The following is a 25,678-nucleotide window of genomic DNA, read 5'->3' as shown; positions in this document are numbered from 1 at the left end:
TCCACACTGAACAATCTCAACAACTATTGGATGGATTGCCATGAAATTTGTCACTGACATTCATGGTCCCCAGAAGATGAATTCTACAGACTTTGGCAATCCCCTCATTTTTCCTCTGGCGCCACCAGCAGTTGATATAGTTTTTTAGAGAAATGTTGTGACAACAAAGACATTCATGGTGCCCAGAGGATGAGTACCGTAAAATTAAATTAAATTAAATTAATAATCCTTCTCTCAAATTGTTTATTTCAATCAGTATGAATATAAGGTGTATAAAAATCAGGAAAACATAATAATTAATAATAATTAATTCATTTGATCTAGTTCCAAGAGACAGCCCATCAAGGCCAACCTCAAGCACAGAGAGAGAGAGAGAGAGAGAGACCGATCATATTGGTAAATCTATTAATCTAATTCTCTGTGGAGAATCTAATTGATCTAACAATGTGTAGCATGTCCATATTGACAAAAATTTAAACGTTTATATTTGTATGCATGGTGTAAGCAGCTTTGAACTAGCTCAAGAGGGCAAGCCTGTAAAAATCTAGGGACTAGGGTTTTAATTAAAGTTTTACGGTAATAATGATTTTTGCAATCTCCTTTTTATCAGAAGCTCAAGCTTTTCATTTATCTACCAGATGGATTGGCCCAGAATTATTTACAGACTTTTACAGTTCATTTGCGATATACCCTCACAACGCTAATGATACCTTCAAATTTCCTATAGCAACACCGTTCACATTTGTGATTTTGAGGGAAATGTCTCAACAACTATTGCAGATATTTATGTTCCCCACAAGATAAATTGTTATAATTTTGGTGATGTCTTAACTTTTTATCTAGTGCCATCATCAGGTCAAAACTTTGGTTCATGACCCATACTGGCTGTACTTTGTTTTTAGTGCTAATTAGCAAACTAAAAGGGTGAAAAACATGATTATTATAGCTGCTAAATATCAGCATGTTAGCTTTGTCGTTGTGAGAATGTTAGCATGCTGAAGTTAGCATTTAGCTCAAATACAGCCTCCCAGAGCTGCTGGCATGGATGTAGGTTCTTAGACTTGTTTAGAGTTTTGGTTGAAGATTGAAACATCAGCCATGCCACACATATGTGACTCGCATTTAAATGCAAAAATCGGATTGTTTCAGCTTTCCATGGCATTAAGTAATGTCATGTCATTCACCTGAGACGAAGGAGAACTGCGCAGATAACACATGACCTCCTAAGTTGTCATCTGCCAGTTAAGTGTTTGCTGACTGGCCGTATTCAAAGAACGGATTAAGGTCCATAGTGAAATCTCTCCCAGCCTGTGCAAACAGCTGGTGAACCACAACCACAAAAATGACGATGTTATATCGGCTTTGCGAGTCCTTAACATCGCCGACAGCTGAATATATTTATATCAGATATTGGTTATGACATCATAAAATAAAATAAAAATTGGAGCAGAAGTTTAGAAATAAGCCCGGCGTTAATAAAAACTTGCATAGTGATGAAAACGGTAAGGGAGGCGGGGGAATGGGGGCTGACTCGTGCTTGCCTCGGTGCACGCAGGCACTGCGTCACACTGGGGATTAATGGTTTTTCATGTGGAGGGGTGCACGCTACACTAAGCAGCTGAAGAGATGAAGCCCCCGCAGTGACTCATCACGAGTAGAGAAACAAAATAGCAAAGAGATGGCCCCAAAAAGAGAAGCGGAAGAATGAGGGGAGCTGTTCGTTCATGGGTCTCTCATGAATATTCTAATTGACAGCGTTATCTCTGTGATGATTATTAAGTGTGGCCCACCAGGCTCCACTCCGGGCTAATGTAGTGGAAAGAGAGGGGCTGTGAGGGGTTTAATAGGGAGCTCTTTGTGTTTCTGTACCATCACACACTGATATACTTCATGTATATTGTAGCAGTGTGTATGTGAAACCAGAAGTTTGATCGGATAATTGTGGGTTTACTGTGGTAGTGTGGTTTCATCTATCTTTGTGTGTACGCCTGTATCTATGTAAAAACTACGGGTTTGTTCTCACTATTGTGGGTTTGATGTGTAGAGGATTTGTGGTTTGATGGTCCCTGTGTGTGAGTCAGCCCTATGCATATATCCCCTCCTGCACATGTTTCTAATCCCTTGGGATGTTTGCCTGTTTCCCTCTGCAATACTCATCTCCACCCCAGCACCAACAGAGCATCAGTGTATTACTGTACTGTACTGACAATAATGAAGTCGTCAAAACACGGGTGCACAGACTGAGCTTTTACAAGACACAATTGCTGATGCTGTTAGAAACACATTTATGCAGTGTAGTCTCGTGTCATTTTATATTTATTACACATTTCAACATCTGTATTTTTGACATTTTCAAAAAATGAATCCTTCATTTTCTCAAAGCTTTTATACTGCAAGTCTTTAGACTATAACATGTACAAGTTACATTTTGCAGAAATCGTGAACTCAGATTCACATAAAATAATGCACCACATGCTGTGCAAGACAAAAACATGGGTTGCAACCGCATGTCGTGCATCAGTAGATCACCTTTTGTTTGTTGGTTAGTCGCTTTTGTCTAGAGGCTCTGCTTTTGTCCTGGCTGCTGCTTCAGCTGAGCCAGCCCTGGGATACATCACTGTGTGGTGTAACGCTGATTTGTCTCGACTGCACTGAAGTCGTGATTGTGGGTCAGCATGTTCCTTGTCAGGCTTTTTACCCCACATTAACACACACACACACACACACACACACACACACATATAAGCACACACATGCCCTCTCTTTCTCTCTGCAGTCCCATATTTTGCGGACATCCATCTCTTACTGGATTGTTGCAACATGACTTTGTCCTGTTTTGTGTAGGCAGATAAAGCTAACATAAGCTAGTAAATCACTTAGACACATAATGTCTGAGAGAAAGTGAAATGTTGTCTCCAGCTGCCAAAGCCTGTTTACACTTGAATTGTATTCAAATGTTCTTAAAATGCCCGAAAAAAATCACCTGCAGTCACTTGAAAATTTGACATTCAAAGCAATCTATCGAACGAAGGAAAAACACATTGCAACTTGATGGCTCTGTGTGCATGTGAGCGCATGCATGTGTGTTTTGTTTTTCCTGCTCGTCTCTATAGTGACAGCTTTATCAGTGGGATACGAGAAAGCTCCAAGATCCATTCAGCGCCATATCAGTTGAGCAGAACCCCACTGTTTACTCTTCTCCTTTTCACAGATCATCACTTTTACCAGCCAGTCTGATCTTTGTTGGGGGGGGGGAACATGTGTCAAGAAAGCTATTGAGATAGCGCAAATTGTCTCCACTGAGGGCACGTCCTGAGAGCGAGGCTAAAATGTCTAAAATGTGTATTCTCTTCCCTGCAGGTGTTTCAGCCCAGCTGACAAATACCCGTCTGAGGAGGAATACCTCAGTGGGAACTCCCTTCTGGATGGCTCCCGAGGTACAGTAAAACTGGCCCATAAACGCTCCCACATCTCTTTCCACTACATTAGTCTGGAGCAGATCCCAGTGGGCCACAGTTAATAATCATCAAAGCGATAACACTGTCAAATACAGTGTGCATAAAATAATTGAATTGACGGCCTCCATCATTCGCTTCCTGGCTAATCGTAGCTCAGTGCACAAGCAGTTTATATACCATCTAGGGCTGTCCCCGACTAAGGATTTACATAGTCAAATCAGAATTGTAAAGTCCTGCCTATAGTCGAATCGTATGTGTTTTTGTGCGCGGGGGGGATGGGGTACACACGGCAGCTCCGCTTTAATCTTGAGAAGCTGCTGCAGAGCTGCAGTCTCTATTCATTCAACTTACACTGTACATTTCCAGCTAAACTGAGTCTTTTTGAAGACCCTTTTCTCTCGCTCTCTCTCTCTCTCACCTGTCATTCACCGGTCTTGTGTGAGTTTTGCTTGCATGCCATGCCGACAACTACATGCACGCTGCGGTTCCTCGCAGGTCTATTTCAAGTAGCCGGCTATAAATATTCTTTGTGTGGTTCATCAATGGTGATAAATTATCCGAAAGTCCCGCGAAGTGCGAACAACGTCACCACACACACACACGTTACACCTACACATGCGCACTGACAACCCAGGGTTAGGGTCACAATTATGGATTTATTTACGCACTTTTAAAAACATTTATTGAAAGTTTTATTCTTTTTACATGTTTATTTATAGCATTAAACATTGATGTATATTGTAATAGGATGTATATTGACTTATTGGGAGAAAACTGGTAGTTCTGTGTAAAATCAGACGTTGAGCACCCCTATATCGCCAAAATGGCGTGATCCTTTTGCTGCTTCGACTGTGAGATTGACAGTCGAATCAGGCTCCGCCCATCGAAGCATCGAATCTTCGACTATTGGGGGTCAGCCCTAATACCATCTATATAGAAATGGCTACATCAAGAACCTACATACTCACATCCCCTTGTCCATTACTTTTTATGGTAGGGTAATGTAACGTTTTCCTGTGTTGTACAAGGATAACGTTTATAAAATGAGATGGTCTCTCTGGTTAACTTGCGGATCTTGCTCTTGATTTCTTCATTTTATGACAATGATTGATGTCTTTTCTCTTGAAAGCCTGTTTCTGTATAGGAGTGCTTCCTTACTTCAGTCATTCAGCAGAGAAACAGTTGCACTTTCCGTGTGTTGTTTGACATCACTGGCTTTTCAAATGTTTACTCGCAGCCTAGTATTCCTAGGAATTACATAGCTGATGCACAGATTTACATTATTTATTGCCAGTGCAGGAAGTAGTCTGGGCTTTATATAGCAAGTTGTAAATTAAGAGTTTAGAGGTCACAGTGGTGTTTAGGTGGGTAGTATAAATGACTTTTATGCCTTTTACAGTATGCCACATTAACTGTTACCAGCATGACACACCCGAGTAGCAGACAGAATACCATATCCTTTCCCTAACTTAACCAAGTGTTTTCATTGCCACGCCTTAACCATACTGTTGTTGCCAGGCACAAATATTGTAAAACTGAAGGATTTAGAAAACATTGTCATTGAACTCAATGCACAACACAAAAACACAAAACACAAAAACATATAATAGACTTACTTAAGGCAGTGTTAAAGAAGTTTAGTAGAGGACACACTACCAGAAAAAGCAAATTGTCTAGACTTTCAACTTAAGTTCAGCTGACGTCTTGACTGTGCCGTGATAGCATTTATGGCCTTCTGTGAGCTAACTTGAATGTCAGGACAAGGTGTTCAGCAAGACCAGAGGCGTGTTTAGGGTTATGAAACAGGCACCTTTCATTTATATTTAATATAAACCCACAGCACCGCTGGAAAACCTCAGCTCGTAGTGGCATCCCATAACCACCCGTCTGCACAACCTCACTGATATAGATTAGATTAGATGAACAATTAGCAACTTTTTTAGGGATTAAACTAGTGAATTTAAATTCTTATACACCACAGCTACACTTTGTATCCACTGCACCTGTGCTAGTTTTAAATGTTTCCTCCCAGTGTGGATGGTGTCTCCCGTTTTGTCCTTCACAGAGGAACCTTGCATGTCCACTTGTCAAATCGAAATGGACATTTTTACATGAGGTTTGCATGTGGTGCAAATTGTGCAGTACAATATACCCTGCATGACACGGTCTGTCAGGACTTGAGGATTTTAATCTCATTTGTGTAAGATATTCTGTGAAGAACGCATCTTGGGTGGACTCTCTAGACTAGAAAATCTTGAAAGGTTGAAAGGAGTGAGATTTGTAAACAAGGATCTACAGTATTATAGTTCCCCGGTACGCGCAGACATTCTGGATGATCTATACAGACACGGTCTTAGCTACTTTCTAAAGAAGATCTGGTTATGTGACTTTGAGTTGTGCGGTAAGTTGTGTCATGTTTACACAATGTTATACATTTTGAATGAGCTTTATTTTATTTACTTTATTGACTGTGTTAAGAGTATATATTTTGTTATTTTTGGGATACATTTTGTTCACTTAAAGTCACACGTGAGAACCGATTTCTTATGTCACGGTACAACAGAATACTTTGTTTTCATGAAGGAGTGTGTGTGCTCTTGTGTTTTAGGATGTCTTATTGATGATCTGGTAATGGTTTTCTGCTTGTCTATTGAGCACTGGTTGAACACACTATATTGATTTCAGACATCTGACAATAATGGGTATAAACGTTTTTTGTGTGTGTGTGCGCGTTTTGTGTGTGGTTATGTGTATACATGCTCCCGCTCAGAGATGATTCATATTGTTGATTGGGTACCATGTTGCCCTAAAGACAGTGATGATTGACTGTGTGTGTGTGTGTGTATGTGTGTGTGGGTGTGAACTCGCACTATATTGCCCACGGCAGATGATGATTACACTGTAGCTTTGGCTGAGTTCTGTTACAATTTATATTCAGTTACTTGATAATACAATATACTTTGCTCTGTTTGTTTATTTTAACGTAGGTGTGTGTGCAAGGGCTGACAATATACATTTAAAAATCAACTAATAATACGTGAATATTAACTCCCTAATAAGGAAGTAGGCTCGGACTTTTAGTATTTACTAACAGGAAATCAGACCTTTCATCTCTCTGATCGGATAAAAGAGATTTTCTTAAAACAAAGATTTTTCTTATATTTTGATCTGATTATAGGTGAAGCCATTGAGGGAAAAGGAAGTAGACTTGTTCCCAAAAAGATCTTTGAACTCCCATGATAATTCACCAAGATGTTGGCTGATGGCTAACTTTGGCTTTTTTCAGGTTTTGTTGTGTCACTGACAAAGTTGCAGATTACTTTCCACGGTCATTTGTGCTCTCTTTGAATTTCTTTTATTAGCCGTATGTTGCTTTGAAAACTATAAACACACAAACCACTTTTATCAAACTTCTTTGAGCTCAGTAATGCTTTTGGCTTTAATGTTACAAAATGCAAATTAGCATATGTAACATGACTCACACATATACTGTTTTTTGTAATTCTCATATATGCTGTTTTTTGTAATTCTCTTAAAATATTTTGGTTCTGTCATTGCCTTCTGTCTGCTGTAGGTAATCGCATGCGAGCAGCAGCTGGACTCAACCTACGATGCTCGCTGTGATGTCTGGTCACTCGGCATCACCGCCATAGAGCTGGGAGATGGAGACCCACCCCTCTCTGAACTCCACCCAATGAGAGCCCTTTTCAAAATACCCAGGTGACCCTCCATCACACCCACACAAGAATCTGTCATCATTATAAGGGGGGCTGTGACTTTAACCCTGCCTCTGGCAATTTGGTAGGTTCTAGCTTTAAGGTAACTGTGCTAACCATTTAGCCACAGCGCTGACCTAAATCTGTTATCTAAATTATATCATAGTTCTATTTCTTCTAAAACGTCCACTTAAACTGTGAAGCCAATTAAGCACATAGTTGACACATGCTTCAATAAAAAAAACTCTGCTGTCCACGTTCTTTGTTTCCTAATGTTTACTGAAGCTTTCTTCATGACAAAAAGAAATTATCAACAAAATACACAGTCAAAAACTAGTGTGCTCTCAGCTCCACAGCTTTACTCAAAACCCTCTCCTGGCTAAGCGAGCACAGGCAGCATGGCACATCGTCTGACCTATCAGAAGCCAGGGCTGACTGCAAACATTATTAATGTAGTTACAATTAAGCAAAGGGCAGCAACGTAAACACAGAGCTGCGGGTAAATAAGCACACAAAATAAACTTTCTACAAATGGCTCTAACAATATTATAATTAATAAAATATTACGTGCATTAAGTAAAAGTTGTAATTCTCATAAATGTTTTGGAAATAAGATTGATTTGGCAATGAAATGGCAAAATTACCATTTGCAACCACATGATTAAATGTTTGGAGCCGCTAACAGCCTCATTTGCATTTATCACTCACAATATTCTTTTCCTTTCTCTCTTATTTTGATACATTTGATTATGACCATGTCAGAGTAAAGAAATAACGACCTTTATCTTCTTGACATCCTGCATGTCTCTCAGTCTGATGTACTTGAACGTGGCGACTTCCTGATTACAACAAACTGAGAAGTTTGAACTCCCTTTGAGAATGTGAATGCAGATATTATACAGTAAAGTGGCAGAAACTGGCCACAGTAGACCAAGCAAGCATTAGCATGAATACATATTTGATCCTTACCTTAACAGACAGTACATGCCAGTATCTTACCCTTGCTTAGGTCAAGGCTGTATGTCACTGTAATTTTTAGCATGCAGTGAATTTATTCAATAGCTTCAAATTATGTGGAATTATAAAACAATATTATAAGTTCATGGAGTTGCCCTCAACCTTGCACTTTCTTTAGCTCTCTCCTCACATTTGAAAAAAAAGCTGAAACCACCATAATGTTTGGCAGTTTTTCTTGATTAAATGTTTAAAAGATTAATATATTATCAATGTTTTTTATTTGTCAATGTACAAATTCAATCACTGATTAAACATTTCAGCTGATACTGTTTTGTGAAAGGCCTGCAATGCTTTAAAGACACAGCCTTTTCTCAACAAATACCTTATAGTGTATATACTGCAATCCAGAAAAGTCATCTCCTGCTCCCCACGCAGTGATTTGCTTCTCTACACAGGCCGTCAACAGACAAAGTACAGTCTTTTCATTTCAAATGGCTTTTTTCCGCTAGCAGGGGCTTATCCATAAACCACTCCCCCCTCCTGGCACTGATCCCATTCGTCCTGTGGGGGAGGCTGAGAGCAAAGCCACCCTTCTTTCATCGGAGTGTATTGTGGGCTGAAGGTGAAAAGTAATTGTTTATCGTCTCCTGATTCCAGTGTGAGAGCTGCATAAGCACTTACCGTCACTGTCATCTTAACGGCACAGCACTTTGTCCATCAATGCCCTGAAATAGTGTGCTCCTCCTACACATACACACACAAACACATAAAACACCCTCCCGCACACACACACACACACACACACACACACACAGACATCTTCTGTGTCATAGCTGGCCTGTGTGTTTGCTCTGGGGGTCGTGCTCCACAGGAGCCATCACCCAGCTTTCCTAGAATCTATGTGACTGCTACAGCCAGAGCTTCGGGCTGTCTGTTCACACTCCTCACTCCCCCCCCCCCCCTCACTACTCTGGGTTCATTCGTCAGGAGGTCTTGGAAGAAGCTTGGCTGAGGGCGTTGATTCAACCACATCTTATTTATTTTCGGGTAGCTAAATAGTACCAAATAGAAACAGAATGTCATGAAGGAGGAAAGTCCTCATTTTGATGTGTTTTCTACAATGCCTCAGTTTCTTAATACATGGACTAGACACAATTCAACACAATATACACCAGTTCAGTAGCCTACGATACAATCTTATACAGTGCTACTGCAGCAAATACTGCCTAAAATACTGTCGATTTTATTGTTATAACTGTAGTAATAGGCACCAGTACCAGGTGTAGTCTCCTCATGCTTCCCGTACTGTAATAAAGGTAGCCCTGTAATAAAATGTGTGCCACATGTGTTACCCTTAAAAACTGGACCTCTATTTTGCTTTCATTGTTGTACTTATGGGTTTAAATAATTGTTTGAGATAGTTTTAAATCAACACATCTTCTAACATTCAAAACCAGCATCAACTATGAAGAAAGACAGCAAGACAAAAAGTGAAAAAAGTTTGAATTAACATAAAGCACAAGTCTATGTCTGTCTTTTTTACCGTGTATTTAAATAAAAGACAGAAAGAGAGACAGGCAGGGAGGGATTGGGATGACATGTGTACAGAAGTCAAAGCCCTGCTCAAAACATCATACTCTTGAGCAAGATTAAAAGTCATCTCCTAATTATGCACAATGTGTAAGGATTTAAGCTTTTATCCTTCATTATGTGCAAAAGAGAAGATTTGAATTTGTCTTGCATAGGCATACTGTACAAAGTGAAGTTACTGCAGGACACAGTGGGCAAATACAGCATTCACTTCAGTACCTGGGGATAGTAAATTATAAAAAAAATAAATAGTTATATACTGTAATTTATTAGTGTGACTTTTTGCCTCCATATGACCCTGTTTGTCTTCCAAATAAGAAAAACCCTTTAATAGTCACATCATTAGCAGAACATACTCCAAATTAATGTCTCATGCATTTGCTGTCTATATTGGGTGTGTTGTGTGATAAACAGGAGATGTATGTCCTCTCATTAGACCAATTTATCGCTGTCAGAGCCAATGTGAAAAGGGCCCCAGTGCATTAGCAGGCAGCATTGACTTCCTCACCACTTGCCAGGAACCCTCTTGTAAAAAGCTACTTTAAGCAGAACGAGGAATTACAGCAAATTAGCTCAGCTGTGAAGCGGCTGTGAAGCCTTGTTACATGTGACCACTTAACATTTTGTAAAGGTTTTTTTACAGGAGAAACCTTTTTAAGATCTGATTATATTTGATATACAATGCTACCGAGTATTGCTTTTCTTTCATGTACCAATATCGCCCAGCTGCACATGTCGAGCGCCATTTATTATTGCCTCATGCTAACGCAGAAACACCCCTGGAGGACTTAGATGACAAATAGTTAAGATTTCACTCCAGTCTCTGCCTTGGCCTTTTGTTCTCCGCCCCGCCTCTGTAAATCCCATCTCATCTTATCTTTCCATTTATCTTTTCCATTGCTTTCTTTTAACAGAAATCCTCCTCCTACTCTCCACCAGCCGGAGCTCTGGTCAGACGACTTTAATGACTTCATCTGCAAGTGAGGCCGGATGCTAGCGTGTTTGTTATGCCTCTGTGAATGATACATATTTACACTGATAGTAGATAACGAGAATATTTGAATATAAATCCCAGAAAGTCATTGCGCATTCTCCTCTTCCACCTTTTCCTGTTCTTCTCCACAGATGTCTGATTAAGGACTTTGAGCTGAGACCGAATGTGCTAGACCTGCTCCAGCATGTTTTCATCAAACAGATTGTTAGCAGAGAGAAAATACTGCAGAAGCAATTGATTGAACTCATTGATCTCAACCAACAAATAGGAGTCACTGAAAAAACAAGGTACTGTCTGGCGTGAATATATGTGTAGGTTTCCTGTCACAAATCTGGAATTGCTACATGTATTTGTGACAAGTTAGAAGCTGTGCTACTAATATGTATCTAGCAGTATGAGCAGAATACTCCCACACCCTAACATGTTTGATGGATGTTGTTATAAACCCCAAGAAAAACTTAAAGTCTGCAAGCCTTTCTGTCAGTGGGTTTTATATGTTAGGCCGCAGCTTAACTTTTGCAGACAGTATAATCCAAATTGCTCTCCTTGCTGGATGTTTTACAAGCGCTGTCACCCTCACATAAACAACCGCTCAATCCTGCTCCAGCTTCGCTCGAGGTGTAGGATCCACAGTATGTGTCACATGAGTCAAAAATGTTGGCCCAGAATAAGTGTATTGCAAATACGGTCATGAAATGTTAATCCTATTTCTGTTGTTTAAGCCATCATGGAAAGACAGACAGAAGCACAGACAGTAATGACAGGTAACAAATGCCTATATGACCTTTATGCAACAGTAGGTGTAGATGATTATTGGCTTTTTTAGCTTGTGATCGCACATGTATTTCCACTCAACTACATGGGCTGGTGATTATTAGACTGTTTACATGCTGCCACCCTGCCATGGAAAACTTGAGTGATGAGTATTGTTGGTGTCTACCTTTTCTTTTCGTATAGTCCCATCATTTGATGCTGTTGTGCAGTGGTTCTCAAACATTTCATATCATGGACCCCTAAATGGACACAAATTAGACCACCAACCTCCTTTTGCTAGGATTTGTCAGTCCCAGGACTCCCCATCTGATATGATTTTTGCTTTTAGATTATTTATTACTGAAAGTGCATGAAACCTATGACCAAAATAGCCATACTTATACGTCCGTTTCTGTGTTACTCACGGATGCAATTATGGTGCAAACAAATGATTCCCCTTTTTGCTTGAGACCCTCTGGAACCCCCTTTAAGGAACCCTGGGGGTCCCCAGACCCCACTTTGAGAACCATTACCTTAGTGCAATTGGGGTTATGACCTTCATTGTAAACCAACTACAGCAGTTGTGGCTGGTAATTATATGTAATCAAACTTATACTCACATCAAATTACGTGAGGAAACAGTAGACTCTAATAAGTTTCCTAAAAACCACAGTCTTTTGTAAGTAGGTGATTTTTAGGCCAGTAAAGCTAAATCCAAGTGTAGCTTGCTGACATTCTTATTTTATTTAATTGTATTTTGATAATTCCAGGTGTTTTTTAAGCTGGTATTTGAAATTATTTAGATATTAGTTATAAAGTTCAGAAGTCATGTCTATTCGAGTAAATATTAAAAATGATGAAGATCTCCTGGTACAATTTCCCTACTATGTAGAGTTTGTAAACATAGCAGTACATTGCAAGGCTGTGGTCTTGAATGATCCAATCTGTTGGTGCACTGGTGAACAGAAAAGAAAGATTCATTTGTTTATGAGGTGTTCAGTAAAAATGGGAATGAAGAGGTTTCCTGGTGGCAGAGAGCAAGTTTATTTGAGTCTGCTTCTGGCTTCCTAAAAGGGAACTGCATGCTGGTGGGCCCCATGCTTCAGCATTAATGCTACATTTAGATCTTTATCTAGTTGAAGCTTTGATTACATTTATGTTGTTTTGTGTTTTTTAAGTAAAGGGATGTATTATTTCGCTTCCACAATATATTTAGCAGCACCAGGCACTGTTACAATGCTCATTATGTATTGAATTTGAATTTAGATTACTTAGATTGCCATGTAGAGTATATATATTACATCCATTGCTCAGTGGAGAGACTTGGTTGTGGGTTCTGTGAGTTCTAGGCATGAACGCATCCACACTAAAAGAGGAAGCCACATGAAGACACAGACGGACCCTGACGAGGTGGATGACCTCGCCACCCTGGAAGTTCTGGATGAGGTAAGAAAGTCGACAGTCTGTTGACAGATAAAAGTATCTCAATAACAAAACAATAATATTTGGTGACAGAGCCATTCTCACAGTAGACACAATAAAGCAAAAATGGTGTAAACAGATTACAGTTGTCAGATATAGTACAACTCTCATTGTCTTTCATGACAAAGGACATGATTTAATCCTCTATTGTGGAGAAACATGGCTTTTTTAGACTGCACATTATTTTATGACATTTGTTGTTTTCTTGGAAACAGCAGTTGTCAAAATAGTCAAGGCCCATTTTGTAGCATTTCTGGGACTTTTAACTGACTCATTCTCACTCATCAATCAAGATTAATTAAATGTTTATTACAATAAATATATCATATGTTTTGATGATTGCATCCCACGTATGCCAATCGTACTATAAAATATTCACAGTGACACAGTCCAAGGCTGGTATATTTGTTTTATTTCTCACTGTTAACTCGAACATTCAGCATAATTTCCCCTCCGATCAACCATTTTGGTGTTTTGAACAACCACAGAAAGAGAAATGCATGGCAGCATCTTCTGCACATATAACATTTACAGCAATTTATCAAATCTGAACGCTGCATTGACGTATTGAATGATACAATCAGTCTCAGTTGCCAGCGGATATTTCCACCCATCCCTCAACGTGAGGAGCTCTGCTGGTATGAGGGAGGCAGTGCCGCCCTGCTGTTGTTAATGTACCTGTCCTGGCAGTGTGGAGACAGGAGAATTAATCATGATGACATGAAGATAATACATTGATGTAACAGGCGTCATAGGCCTTGACTTTAGGCAGGACATAAGCTGAAGTACGACTAGTTGTCTCTCATAATACGGTTCTGACAATGATCTAGGTGTTAATTTGTTTAGGAAACATTTTAAACCAGTTAAATGAATAATGCTTGTGTGTTTTTTTTTTTTTTTTTCAGAACACCGTGACTGAGCATCTTCAGAGTCGCTATGGAAGAGATCAGATTTATACCTATGTGGGAGATATCCTCATTGCAGTCAATCCTTTCCATAAGATGGAGATATACACTCCTCAGGTCTGAGGGTATACGCCTTTGTGGGGTTTTTTGTACACTCGTGCTTGTACATTTGGTCAATAATGCACTGAATGTATCTCATTAGTGCCTCTGCAGTTCTTCAGTCTGCTGCATCCCATTTAGCCTCACCTCCACACACACAATCGCACACACTGCCCCTGTTTCCCTGCCTCTTTCATGCCTCACTGACTGTATTTTCCTCCCAATCATCATGTTTTTCTTTGCCTCAAGTTTGTAGCCATTTTTCATTCCTCTCCTCCCAGAACAAAAAATATTATGTATTATATGGCAAGATAGTTTGCACCATTATTATAAAATAACATAATTTCATTTTCTTCTGCACAATGTCTGCTTTATGGTATCTGTTCCATTCATATGCACGTTTTTAAATAAATGTTTTCATTCTCAACCCTCTTTCTTCATAGTACACTAAGATGTATATAGGAGCAAAGCGTACAGCTAACCCACCACACATCTTCGCTGTGGCAGATGTTGCCTACCAGTCCATGGTTTCATACAACGCAGACCAGGTAAAATATTTATTCATTATTTTACAGAGTGCAGAAAGTTGTTTTTAAGCGATGCTGTTTGATGTTGTGGTGTTTGAGTTAACTAGCTGTATTTAATAATGGAGTCAAATATCTTTATGTAGAGTCATTTTGTTAGCTAACGTCACAGTAATTTCTATGACTTTCTGTGCACAGTGTGTTGTGATCAGTGGGGAAAGTGGAGCTGGGAAAACAGAGAGTGCTCATCTGTTGGTGCAGCAACTGACAGTTCTTGGGAAGGTGAGTCACAAGTGTCCTTCCTTTATTTATTCAATTCCCAATGAGTAGTCTTCCTAAAGTAAACAAAATACAATGATTTTAGAAGCTATTTTTCAGATAAAACGTTTAACAATAAAAATTTTCACCTGTAAGAAGTCAGAATTTGTGACTGACAGAATCAGGACATTAGAGATAAAAATCCTACAGCATTTCAGACTTAATGGAACTACAAAGTTACAGTTTTAAATTGCACAATGTTTGTTTTTTTTGGGTCTTGGCCTGCCACCTGCACTCCTCCAGCCAACTTTGGATAGTTAGAAAATTCATCGTTAAGGCGATTTTAACATCCTATGATCTGTTTATTTGACGCTCCATCTGGTGCCAGTCATGATTTGCAGCTTGATTGAAAAGAAAATTCAGTTTTAATTCCTTTTGTGCATTTTTTATTAAGTGGAAAGATGAAATGAGGAATCAGAAGTGTCACTTTTGATGGGAATAACAGGAATGGGAAGGCACATGACAGCAAATCATGCATCTCATGCATTTCTCAACGAAAGAATTATTACCTACCTTTGATTTCCCAGTTTTGGAATAATGTTTTATTCAGGCCAATAATCGGACACTCCAGGAGAAGATCCTGCTGGTTAACAACCTGGTGGAGGCTTTTGGGAACGCCTGCACTGTCATCAATGACAACTCCAGCCGCTTTGGCAAGTACCTGGAGATGAAGTTCACCTGTGGAGGAACAGTGGTTGGAGCGCAGATATCTGAGTACTTGCTGGAGAAATCTAGAGTCATCCACCAGGCAGTGTAACTATCACATCCTTCTTTCTTTGTCTTTTTCTGTCTTTTTGTAAAATGTAAGCAACCCTGTGACACTTACTATTGTTATTTCCTTCATTTGACAATTACATCAATACAAATTTAAATCCTGCCTCTGTAAGACCATTGCCAAGAAGGTAATTTTTCCGCCTGCTGGCCAGGGATCAGTTCATAATGGACTGTGTCTCTCATCCCTTTCCCTCTACTTCTCCATCTGAAACTGGTGGCATTTACCTTCAACCTGCACTTCAGTCAATCCATCTTTTCTTCTTATCATGCGTCTGGGGGAGCAGACTGGGTCAAGTGGAGAGGCTAGCTTATTTCCTGTTATGATCAAAGATTGTGGTCTTGAAAGTGTCCTTAGTGGAACCTCAAAGGCAGACTCAGGTTTTGCAGCAGAAAACAGACACACAGGTCAAAGGGTTTAATTTGGCCCACAAGCACTGTGTGTAGCTACACCTTTCTTAAGCCTGTTATTGGATACTAATATCAAGGAGATGAAAAACAAAATTGAGTTCAGTTCTAACTGACAAAATGTAAAAGATAAAAGAAAAAAAAAGGGTTATTTGACAAGTCAAAAATATTACTGAATATATCCATAAGCCAATGCACACAATCATTAATCATTAGCCAGCAACCTAATGCTAAAAATGTGAGCTTGATAGCATAATAACTATATTATTTATTGATATAGTAAGTTATATTTCTGACTTGTCTGATAACCATTCCCTACATTTTGTTTTGGACTCCGTAGAGTACTACTAGTAAACTGATGTTGACGGATGAAATCAGTTGAATGCTTCTTTAACAACATTTTCAGAGGTGTGCACTGTCTGTGTGCTTTCGTAGCTTTTAGCATATTTTGTTTCTTCCTTCTTTATTGTCTTATATCAGCATTTCTTGCGCTTTTAAGGTCTGAATTACTACGTCTCTGTGTGTTTCCACAGAGGGGAGAGGAACTTCCACATATTCTACTACATTTATGCTGGCCTGGCTGACAGGAAGAAACTAGCCCACTACAAGCTCTCCGACAGCAAAACACCTAAGTAGGTTTGATATTTCTTAGCCGTCCTCTTAAACACTGTTATTTCTTACTCACACCGCAAACTTGCCACTTCCAGAGACCCGAATCCTGATCTTTGTGTTTCCTTCTGTATCTGCAGGTATCTGTGCAACGAGCACATTAAATTAGGGCCTGACATAGTGAGCAACACCTTCTACAAGGAGCAGTTTGATGCAGTCGAGCAGTGTTTCAAAGTCATTGGATTCACCCTGGAGGTACAAAGTACTGCATTAATTACTGGGCAGCAAGCTGCACGACCTTTACCCCAACATTCATACATGCTCTCATACTCATGTATTATTATGTAATGTATGAAAGTCTGTGTAGAACTGAAAGAGCATGTAATAAAAAACAATACATAACATAAGTTTTACATACAAGTTTTACATACAAGCATACAAGTTGTTCCTGAGGTCCACTGTATGGCGATGGAGCACAAAGCTGGAGGCACACGTAGGCAGTCAGCTGTTGGCATTGTGAAGGCTAATGAGGCCCAAAGAAATGGTCCTCTGGGATCTCCACGTCAATAGTACTTATCCTGTAATGGCTTGGCACTGGAGAAACAAAGTTCTCTTCTACAGTATGTCTTACATAAAAGTGTTTATGAAGATGATCTTTGAGGCAGGTTTACTGGGGTGGAAATGAACTTTTTGTCTCACCTGCCAAGGTGCCTGGTAGATGAAAAAATCCATGTTTTTACCGGCCAAAATAATAAATTGCCTTTTATGTCACATATACATTTGTTTCCATCCTTTTAATTGAGATAATAAGGTATTATGTCAAATACAAACTTAAAGAAGAGGCCAGAGTGAAATTTGAAGCTAAATTAAATTATTGCTATTAAATGTACTTAAAACATTAAACAGTAAATTGTTTTATAAACTTACAAGATACTTATTAATCATTCAACTTAAATTTTATCACTGCTCACTCTTAATCATGCTTTATCATTCAACTTAAACCTCCTCATCAGACTGCTCACTTTTTGCAATCACCCTCTTCTGGCATCCTGGTTCTGACCACAGAGTCCTGGTGCCACAGCATCACAGCTTTTGTGGGATAAATATTTTTTTATAGTCTATGGATCATTCTCCTTGATCTCTGGGACAGCAGGACCAACAGAACTGTCTACACTCATTAGAAAGTGGTGGTATTGACTAATAATTCAATGTTCTCTGACATGCTGTAGAAAAATAGGCTTTACAGTATCTTTTAAAATTTAAATCCAGGTAAGCAGGTGCACAAGGTTGCCAGATGTACCTGATGTTATCTGATATCAAAATAACTCCCAACATCTGAAGTAAAATTTTGTCATTTCTGCAGGAGCTGGGCAGTGTTTACAGCACCCTGGCTGCTATCCTCAGCTCTGGGGATATCGAGTTTTCTCCGGTGGCCTCGGAGCACCAAACGGACAAGAGCGACATCTCCAACATTTCTGTCCTGGAGAACGGTGAGAGGAGAGAGGCATGGTATATTTATACCAAAGATGACTCTGCGACACCCCCACTCCTTACCCTCCCTCTTCCCCTCCTCCCTGTTAAAGTATTGTTCTGAAATCAATTTTCCATCAGCGCAGACAGGCTATTGCTGTATTACATCATTAACAAACATGCATCTGCAGTGGTTAGATTCTAAAGGACATTGTTTTCCTGGTATTACATTTTCAAATTTTAAACATCAGTTCTGACTGTCTAGATAAGGTTTATTGATTGAAGATTTGATGTGATCGATGAAAACATGGGCGTTCTTCGTCACTTATTTTTGTCAGGACAGTTATGCTTGCACATTAGCTCACCCTGCATGAACTGCTTGCACTCATTCTTCTTTAGAAATGTTAACTTTCATCCCAGTCATTTTCTTATGTCCCCTTAGTGGCGTCGCTGCTGTGTATCCGCTCAGACGAGCTCCAGGAAGCCCTGACCTCCCACTGTGTTGTGGCCAGGGGAGAGACGATCGTCAGGCCCAACACGGTGGAGAAGGCGGCGGAGGTGAGGGACGCCATGGGCAAGGCTCTCTACGGCCGCCTCTTCAGCTGGATTGTCAACCGCATCAACGCACTGCTGCGGCCTGACAGCCAACTAGGGTGAGATCAGGAGCAAAAAAATGTGATGCGGTGTGTTTGGCTGTCATAAATGCAGAATGAGGTCAGTTTCTATTGTATGGATGAAAAATCATTTCCAGGTCTTGAAAATTGTGGAATTTGCCGGAAGAATCGAGAAAATCATAGCAGGTTATTTGCCAATTTTTAGCTGTTCTACTGCTCTTCAGACTAAAATATCTTAACCACTTTTAGATAACCATGACATATTGTACAGATATTCATGGTCCCCAGAAGAGGAATTCTAATGACTTTGGTGAGCCTCTAACATTTCCCCTAGCGCCACCAGCAGGTTGTCATTTGTGGATTTGAGTGAATTCTCTTGACACCTAATGGATGGATTGCCACAGAATTGGGTACACACCTTCATGTTCCTGAACTTATAATACTTTTTAATACATTTTATCTCCAAATAGCTACCAACCTTCTTAGCAACACCTGTACTGTGTGTTAAGTGCTGATTAGCAAATGTTTGCATGTTAACGAGGTAAAGTAAGATGGTGACCGTGGTAAACATCAAAGCTGCTATACAACACCATGTTGGCATATTTCATTGTGAGCATGTCAGAGATCATCAGAGATAATTAACTAGAAAAGTAAAAAAGATTTTTACAACCCCAAATTATGTTTATTTAGACTGGAGCCAGTGAGTAGATGGTGGTAAAAATATTAGATTTATTTATTTATTTTTTTGACCTTTAAAAGGTCTATAGGACAAGGACTATAAACCTATTTGAGAAGGAAAAAATTACTTGCCGACTTAATGAAAGCAATTCATACACAAATGCACCCTATGACATGAGGCCAGAATGCTTCATTTCCAGGGGTCAGCTGCCAAAAAGGCAGAAACCACAACCAGTTTTATACACAGCGGTTGGACAAAAATAAGGTTTTTTTGGTGGTCATTCGTTGTGTCTAAACCCTGTTTTCACTGATAATATTTACCTATATATTCTTTTGGTGAAGCTGCGATGCTGCCAAACTGCAGTGGACACGAAATGCAAAACCAATTAAAACACAGAATTTTGTTTATGAAAAACGTACTTAAATGAACTGACTTATCTTTCCTCTCATCACCAGAGAGGATGACAAGGGCTTGAACATCGGCATCCTGGACATCTTCGGTTTTGAGAACTTCAAGAAGAACTCTTTCGAGCAGCTCTGCATCAACATCGCCAATGAGCAGATCCAATTTTACTTCAACCAGCACATATTCGCGTGGGAACAGGTAAAAACTTTAACCAGCATTCACCCTACTAAACTATCACTGAAATCGAAGAAGGCTTTTTGAGTGCATGAATCCCTCCCTGAAAGCACTTTCTATGCATTTTTCACCTTGATACTACCTCATCTCCATCTAAATGGTGATAACATGCCATCATTTGTCATTCTGAGCTTTAAGAGAGATGGCAAGGGTAAAATATGCTGCTGTCTTTATTTACGGGAGAATGAGGTTCGCGATTTTCCCTTTATGCAGTCTCGTGGGTGTGTCGTGCCTTGAGGGTGCAGAGAATGGTTTGCTAATGTTAAATGATTTGGTCTCACCCAGAGAGAGGAGCTATAAATCATCCCAAATGAGGGTCAATTAGGAGTTGAAGACAGTTAGCGTTGGACTTAATCTCACTCTTGGGTATTGTTGGCACCAGGCCCAGAAATACATTTGTCCTATAGTGCCACCATATATACGGAGCATAGGGGAATTGTAGTGGGGTATGAGGTTTATAAGCATCACCTAACTACAGTAAAATAAAGCAGATTTACCTACACGTGTACATATATGTTTACAGATTGTCTCAATGTGTAGGCATCCCTGCAGGTTTCCTGATGTGGCTGGTTTACCTCACAATGTGCAGGTCATGCTCGAATAAGCACGTTGATTTGATGTTGTTTGCTCCCATTTTGTCCTTTTTCTTCTCGGAGCGGAAGTCTCCAGTAATGTTGCTGAGTCATACTGGGAGCTCTCAGAGTCAGTCAACATGATGTGATCAGGTTAGCCGAGTATAAAGTAGTAGGTCTTTGATCCCTTTGCCTCTAATGCGTCAGTCTTACTGTAAAGTTTAGGATTTCTGAACATTCAGGCGTGACAAAACAAAGCTAAGAGAACAGAAAATGGCTGGTTAGGATAGGAAATGGTATTCCTGCATTTGACATAATAACACCAAGTCAAAACAAAACTAGAAGAATTCTCATTACTTGAAACCACAGAACAAACAGCTTCTGACTTTAAATTACTGACATTTCAGCTGTGTAGCAGGAAACATATCATCAGTGCGAACTATCTGGGCTTTTCGTTTTATCATGTTCACTTCTGCGCAATGAAGTCGACATGGTAATCTGTTATTTTGAAGCAAATGTTACATAAATATTAACATGTTTCTCTTTTGGCTGAACAGCCAGCTGCTCTTTCTGCCATAGTGGAGCTGGGTCAGCCCGATAGGACCATTTATTTGTCCCCTAACATCCAACTATGTACAACGTATTGTGAGATTCGTTCTCTGCATTTAACGCATCCTAATTAGGAGCAGTGGGCAGCCACTGCGCAGCACCCAGGGACCGTCTCCAAGGGGACCGCCTGGAGAAATAAACATAACCTAATAGGAATTCAACAATCTTTATTAAGCTATGATTGTTATCAGGGTGTCTTCCATTTCTGTACAGGATGAGTACTTGAATGAGGAGGTGGACGCTCGGATGATTGAGTATGAGGACAACAGGCCCCTCCTGGACCTGTTCCTACAGAAGCCCATGGGGATGCTCTCACTTCTGGATGAGGAGAGTCGGTTCCCACAGGGCACCGACCAGACCCTCGTAGGTCAGTCTCTTCAGTTTACGATTAGCTTACTTATATTAGGTTGGATTATTGTCAACTAGCCCCACAGAAACAAATCAGAACAAGTGACTAATGGAGCAAGGGAAGACTTTTTATTATGTGGACAATGAAGGAGGGTTTTATATCTAAATCAAGCCACTGACACTGACACTGACACTGAAAGTTATTCACTATCTCAGAGCAGTTTAATTCCCTTTTTATAGCAATCAGAAACAGAAAGTACAGTTCCTTAGAGTAAACTGGCAGAGAGAAAAGCATGTATTTGATATTCAGAGGTATATAATCACTTTTAAATAAATTGATATAAGGTATAATAAATGTATGCGCTTCAGAGATGTCATTCAGAGTTGTTAGTTTTGCCTACAGAACATATTCATAGTGGTTGTTGGGATAATTAACCAATGTACCATTTACCATTTTAGAGAAATTTGAAACTAACCTCAAGACAAAAAGCTTCTGGAGACCAAAGAGGGTTGACCTTGGCTTTGGTATTCACCACTACGCTGGGAAGGTAATTGATGTTTGTTTTTTTAATTATGTGTGCACAGACATTTTATTTGAAACTGAATGTGTAGTGGCCTTCACATTCCCCCTCTCTACCAAACTCTAAGGTGATTTACAATGCTGCAGGCTTCTTGGCCAAGAACAGGGACACGCTACCAGCCGACATCGTCCTGCTGCTGAGGTCGTCAGAAAACGAGCTCACTCGCAAACTGGTCACCCATCCCCTCACCAAAACAGGTAAAAATGAAAAGAAGCCCTTTTTGCATGAGGCAAAAAAGTTTCTCCTTAGAAAATGGGTGTTTGTTAGCCACAACTTTTTAATAAAACAGTTCAGAAGCAGCACAGAATACATACTTAAAGTGAAACAACAGACTATAGTTGACTATTTTAGAAAGGCTTTGCTTGCTTTTCTGCCAGACTTTTGCAATAAGCTGGCCTTGGCAGCGAGAGTGTCCTTTGTTGGCAGAGCAGCTGGCCAGCTCTGTCAAAATCGAATCACAAAGCCAATAATGACATAATCACTCTTTTAAAGTAAGTCTTAAAGCTGTCGTGTCGAGTGTTGCTGTTTCATTCCTAATCAACATTTACTCACACAAAAGAGACTACTACCGAACTCTTCTGCTCCATTAATTTGTTCCAATGTCAACAATTTTATTTATTTTTTACAAAATTGAATGAACCCATTTCAAGACAGTTTTCTATTACAAATAACCTAATTAATTTATCATAACTGATACAAAATAAGCATACAGCCCTGTTTCTGTGGATGACTAACTGTCCCTTGGTGAGTAAGGGCAGTTCTTGTTAACCGACTCTCATCCTGACTTTGTTTATTTCACAGGCAACCTTGCCCACACCAAGGGTAAAGGCATAAACACAATGCGCAGCTCGCGGACCCCGACACGCACCATCACCTTAGCCAAGGTACTTACAGCACTGTCTGCATTATCACTGTATTGTCTTCTCCATCAAGAACTTCCCCTAAAAAGTTGTTCAAACGTTTTTTTTTTCTCTTCTCACTCTCTCTAAAGGAGCTAAAAAACGCTCTTGAATTACAATTCAGCCTCTCTGTGTGATTTTATTTCATTTTTACTCAACTGTAATTATAACTTCTTCTATTCTTATGCCTTATGTCTCCTTTTTTCCTCCTTTCTCTCTTTGTCTTTGCTTTTCTATTGGAAAAGATGGGAGTGCTAACCTTGTACAGTTCTTTTTCTTTCAGTGAGGTAATCAACGCATTTCCATATAGTTTTTGTGAGTGTATGTATCGTTTTCCCAATGCAGAAACCCTTACCCACTCTAGAAATCCTAAAATCTAAGTTTATTGGTTCGTATATTTATAAGAGGCAGTGATAGCTAAATTTTGTGTAAATGTTACATAGTTTTTTCAAAGCAAGCGATTTTCACTATATGCATTCAGTATGGATGCATGCCATGGTGCTTGTATGCAGCCTCTCTTTGAATAATGCTGAATGCATACACTAGTTGTCGACCAATATGGGTTTTTCATTTGCCAATATTTAGAGAGCAGGCCAGCCGATGGATTTTTTATTTATTTATGAGCTAGAAAAATACATTTGGTTGTGCTGTAGTTTTTAGAACATGGATGGTGTTTAACAGAGAGTGAGGTACAGTTCTTCAAGTGATGTCATTCAACTGCATTATTCTCTACAGTGTAACAATATAAATTTAACGCTGCCGGCATGGTTTAAGGTTAGGTTTGCTGTCATTTAGGAGAAACATGTTAATATTTAGAAAAGATAATGGTGATCGAGGACATTTAGGAGTCAAAAATAACTTTTTCATCACCATTCCACAAGGGGGAGCGCTAACATCGTTCCACAGTAGCCACAGTGGCGAGGCTGCGTGCAGATGTGTCCCCAGGCATTTTTTGTTTATCGGCCTCGTGAGCGAAGGCATCGGCCGATACCATTATCTTAAAATGCCAGATATCAGCCCAATCAATCGGCCGACCGATTATTGTCTGTCACCGGCATAAACACTTCCCCCTCGTCATTAAGTACCCTGAGTGTATATGTGTACTCTGTGTTAAAACCTTTCGGCCTTCTTTCATATCCACTGCTGTCTGTTTATAGCGGCATGCCTCATGCTAATAAACTTGGAGAAAAAAAACTTAGGAAAGTATTAAAACTTTAAATTTTGTATTCAAAGCATTCAGTAATCAGTCAGAGTCTTTGTCAGTAGCCACCTGGCCAAATAAAAACTTAATTTAAAACAAACAAAGTGACTTACTTTGGTGAATTTGTTTAAATTGTGGCAGCACACGATTGCAGTGCCTGCTAAATGTAAGGCTTGAGGCAGTTTGCTCACCTAAAAGCAATTGACAGTAGCTACATTTAAATTAACTGTTTGATGAGTTCTTGAATCTATTTGCATTCATCTGCCTGTGTTAGACAAAAAGCTCATCAAAGGCTTCGCTCTTAAGAGGCACAATGAGTATTCAGAGTGCCATAAACAGTATTAGGCTGTTGGCTTGCTGTAAACTGGTTTCCCCCAGTGTAATAGTGCTTAGAATTAGATATAGAGCTTGTTAAAATGTTACCAAATATGTGCTGGATGCAGATTTATATATAAGATGTGTCATTTTTTTGTATTTATATTGATGTAGAATTCTGAGTTGTGTTTATGAGAGCAAATAGTGTACTTTATTTGTAACCACATAGTTAATTTGAGCAGTTTTTAAAGCATATAGGCTTTGTTTGATTTTGAATTTGTCTGATTTGACATTTTTTGAAGTAATAGTTTCAGACAAGTTGTATTTATGCAGACCATACTCTTGATTTGGCACTTGTTTCTTTGTTTATCCATTTTATGCGTCTCTTCTGCAGCCTTCTCTGGAATTAAAGCTCGCTCCCGAGAAAGAGTGCTTGCTTCCTGTGCCTCTTGATGACACAGTGCAAATGCAAACGGTGATTGGTGATCTCTCAAAGGAAGATTAAAAGCTTTGATAAAAACGTAGTGTACAGAAAAATTGTAATGTGAATATGTTACAGTTTTGTAGAGTTTTAGATTAAACTGTAGGTCACTGTCCTCATTTCGTCTTGCTCAATTACCCAGTTGGCCTAATGTGTTTTGTACTAAAATGTTTGAGGAGACAAACTATGCCTTGAATTATTAGGATTTTGTTTGATTGTTCAGCCAGGTGAACGTGGAGACACTCCTTACCACCCCAGAGAAACCACCAATATGAGAACACAGACAGTGGCCTCCTACTTCAGAGTAAGATCATTTCCTCTCTTAGTTGCTGATATCGTTCAAATTTTGTTTCAAAAGCTCGCATTGTACTAGTTTTCTTACCAACATTGCAGCGTAAGGTTTAATCAAGCTGCCTAATGTGGTTTCTAGTACTCTCTGATGGACCTGCTGTCCAAGATGGTGGCAGGGCAGCCTCACTTTGTTCGCTGTATCAAACCAAACAACGATCGGCATGCCAACAAGTTTGACCGGGAAAAGGTCCTGGTTCAGCTCCGTTACACTGGAGTTCTGGAGACGGCCAAGATCAGGCGGCAGGGCTACTCGCACCGGATCCTGTTTGCTAACTTCATAAAGAGGTCAACAAGCTCTCACTTCACACCTGGGATAATTCAGAAAGAAGTGTATG

General features: G+C 39.6%; 1 protein-coding gene across 1 annotated transcript in view; it reads left to right on the top strand.

Annotated features, from left to right (window-relative positions):
- The window catches only part of myo3a (myosin IIIA), a 62,115-nt gene that overhangs the window by 20,321 nt on the left and 16,116 nt on the right, over positions 1-25,678 (top strand). Inside the window, exons 6-25 of the mRNA XM_038731479.1 lie at positions 3,361-3,437; positions 7,033-7,178; positions 10,636-10,701; positions 10,847-11,002; positions 12,818-12,914; positions 13,856-13,972; positions 14,398-14,502; positions 14,677-14,760; positions 15,347-15,549; positions 16,509-16,607; positions 16,725-16,839; positions 17,948-18,074; positions 18,497-18,707; positions 19,803-19,950; positions 21,381-21,534; positions 21,975-22,063; positions 22,164-22,293; positions 22,898-22,980; positions 25,216-25,296; positions 25,423-25,628. Coding sequence (XP_038587407.1) covers positions 3,361-3,437; positions 7,033-7,178; positions 10,636-10,701; positions 10,847-11,002; positions 12,818-12,914; positions 13,856-13,972; positions 14,398-14,502; positions 14,677-14,760; positions 15,347-15,549; positions 16,509-16,607; positions 16,725-16,839; positions 17,948-18,074; positions 18,497-18,707; positions 19,803-19,950; positions 21,381-21,534; positions 21,975-22,063; positions 22,164-22,293; positions 22,898-22,980; positions 25,216-25,296; positions 25,423-25,628 — 2,494 coding nt within the window. The remainder of the gene's footprint in view (positions 1-3,360; positions 3,438-7,032; positions 7,179-10,635; positions 10,702-10,846; positions 11,003-12,817; positions 12,915-13,855; positions 13,973-14,397; positions 14,503-14,676; positions 14,761-15,346; positions 15,550-16,508; positions 16,608-16,724; positions 16,840-17,947; positions 18,075-18,496; positions 18,708-19,802; positions 19,951-21,380; positions 21,535-21,974; positions 22,064-22,163; positions 22,294-22,897; positions 22,981-25,215; positions 25,297-25,422; positions 25,629-25,678) is intronic.

The sequence above is a fragment of the Micropterus salmoides genome, unplaced genomic scaffold (genome assembly GCF_014851395.1).
Source record: "Micropterus salmoides isolate LMB-PRFRI ecotype aquatic unplaced genomic scaffold, ASM1485139v1 Ms_hic_scaffold_1, whole genome shotgun sequence".
Taxonomy (NCBI): domain Eukaryota; kingdom Metazoa; phylum Chordata; class Actinopteri; order Centrarchiformes; family Centrarchidae; genus Micropterus; species Micropterus salmoides.
Note: the sequence above shows the minus strand (reverse complement) of the source record. Positions and strands in the feature narration are given on the sequence as shown.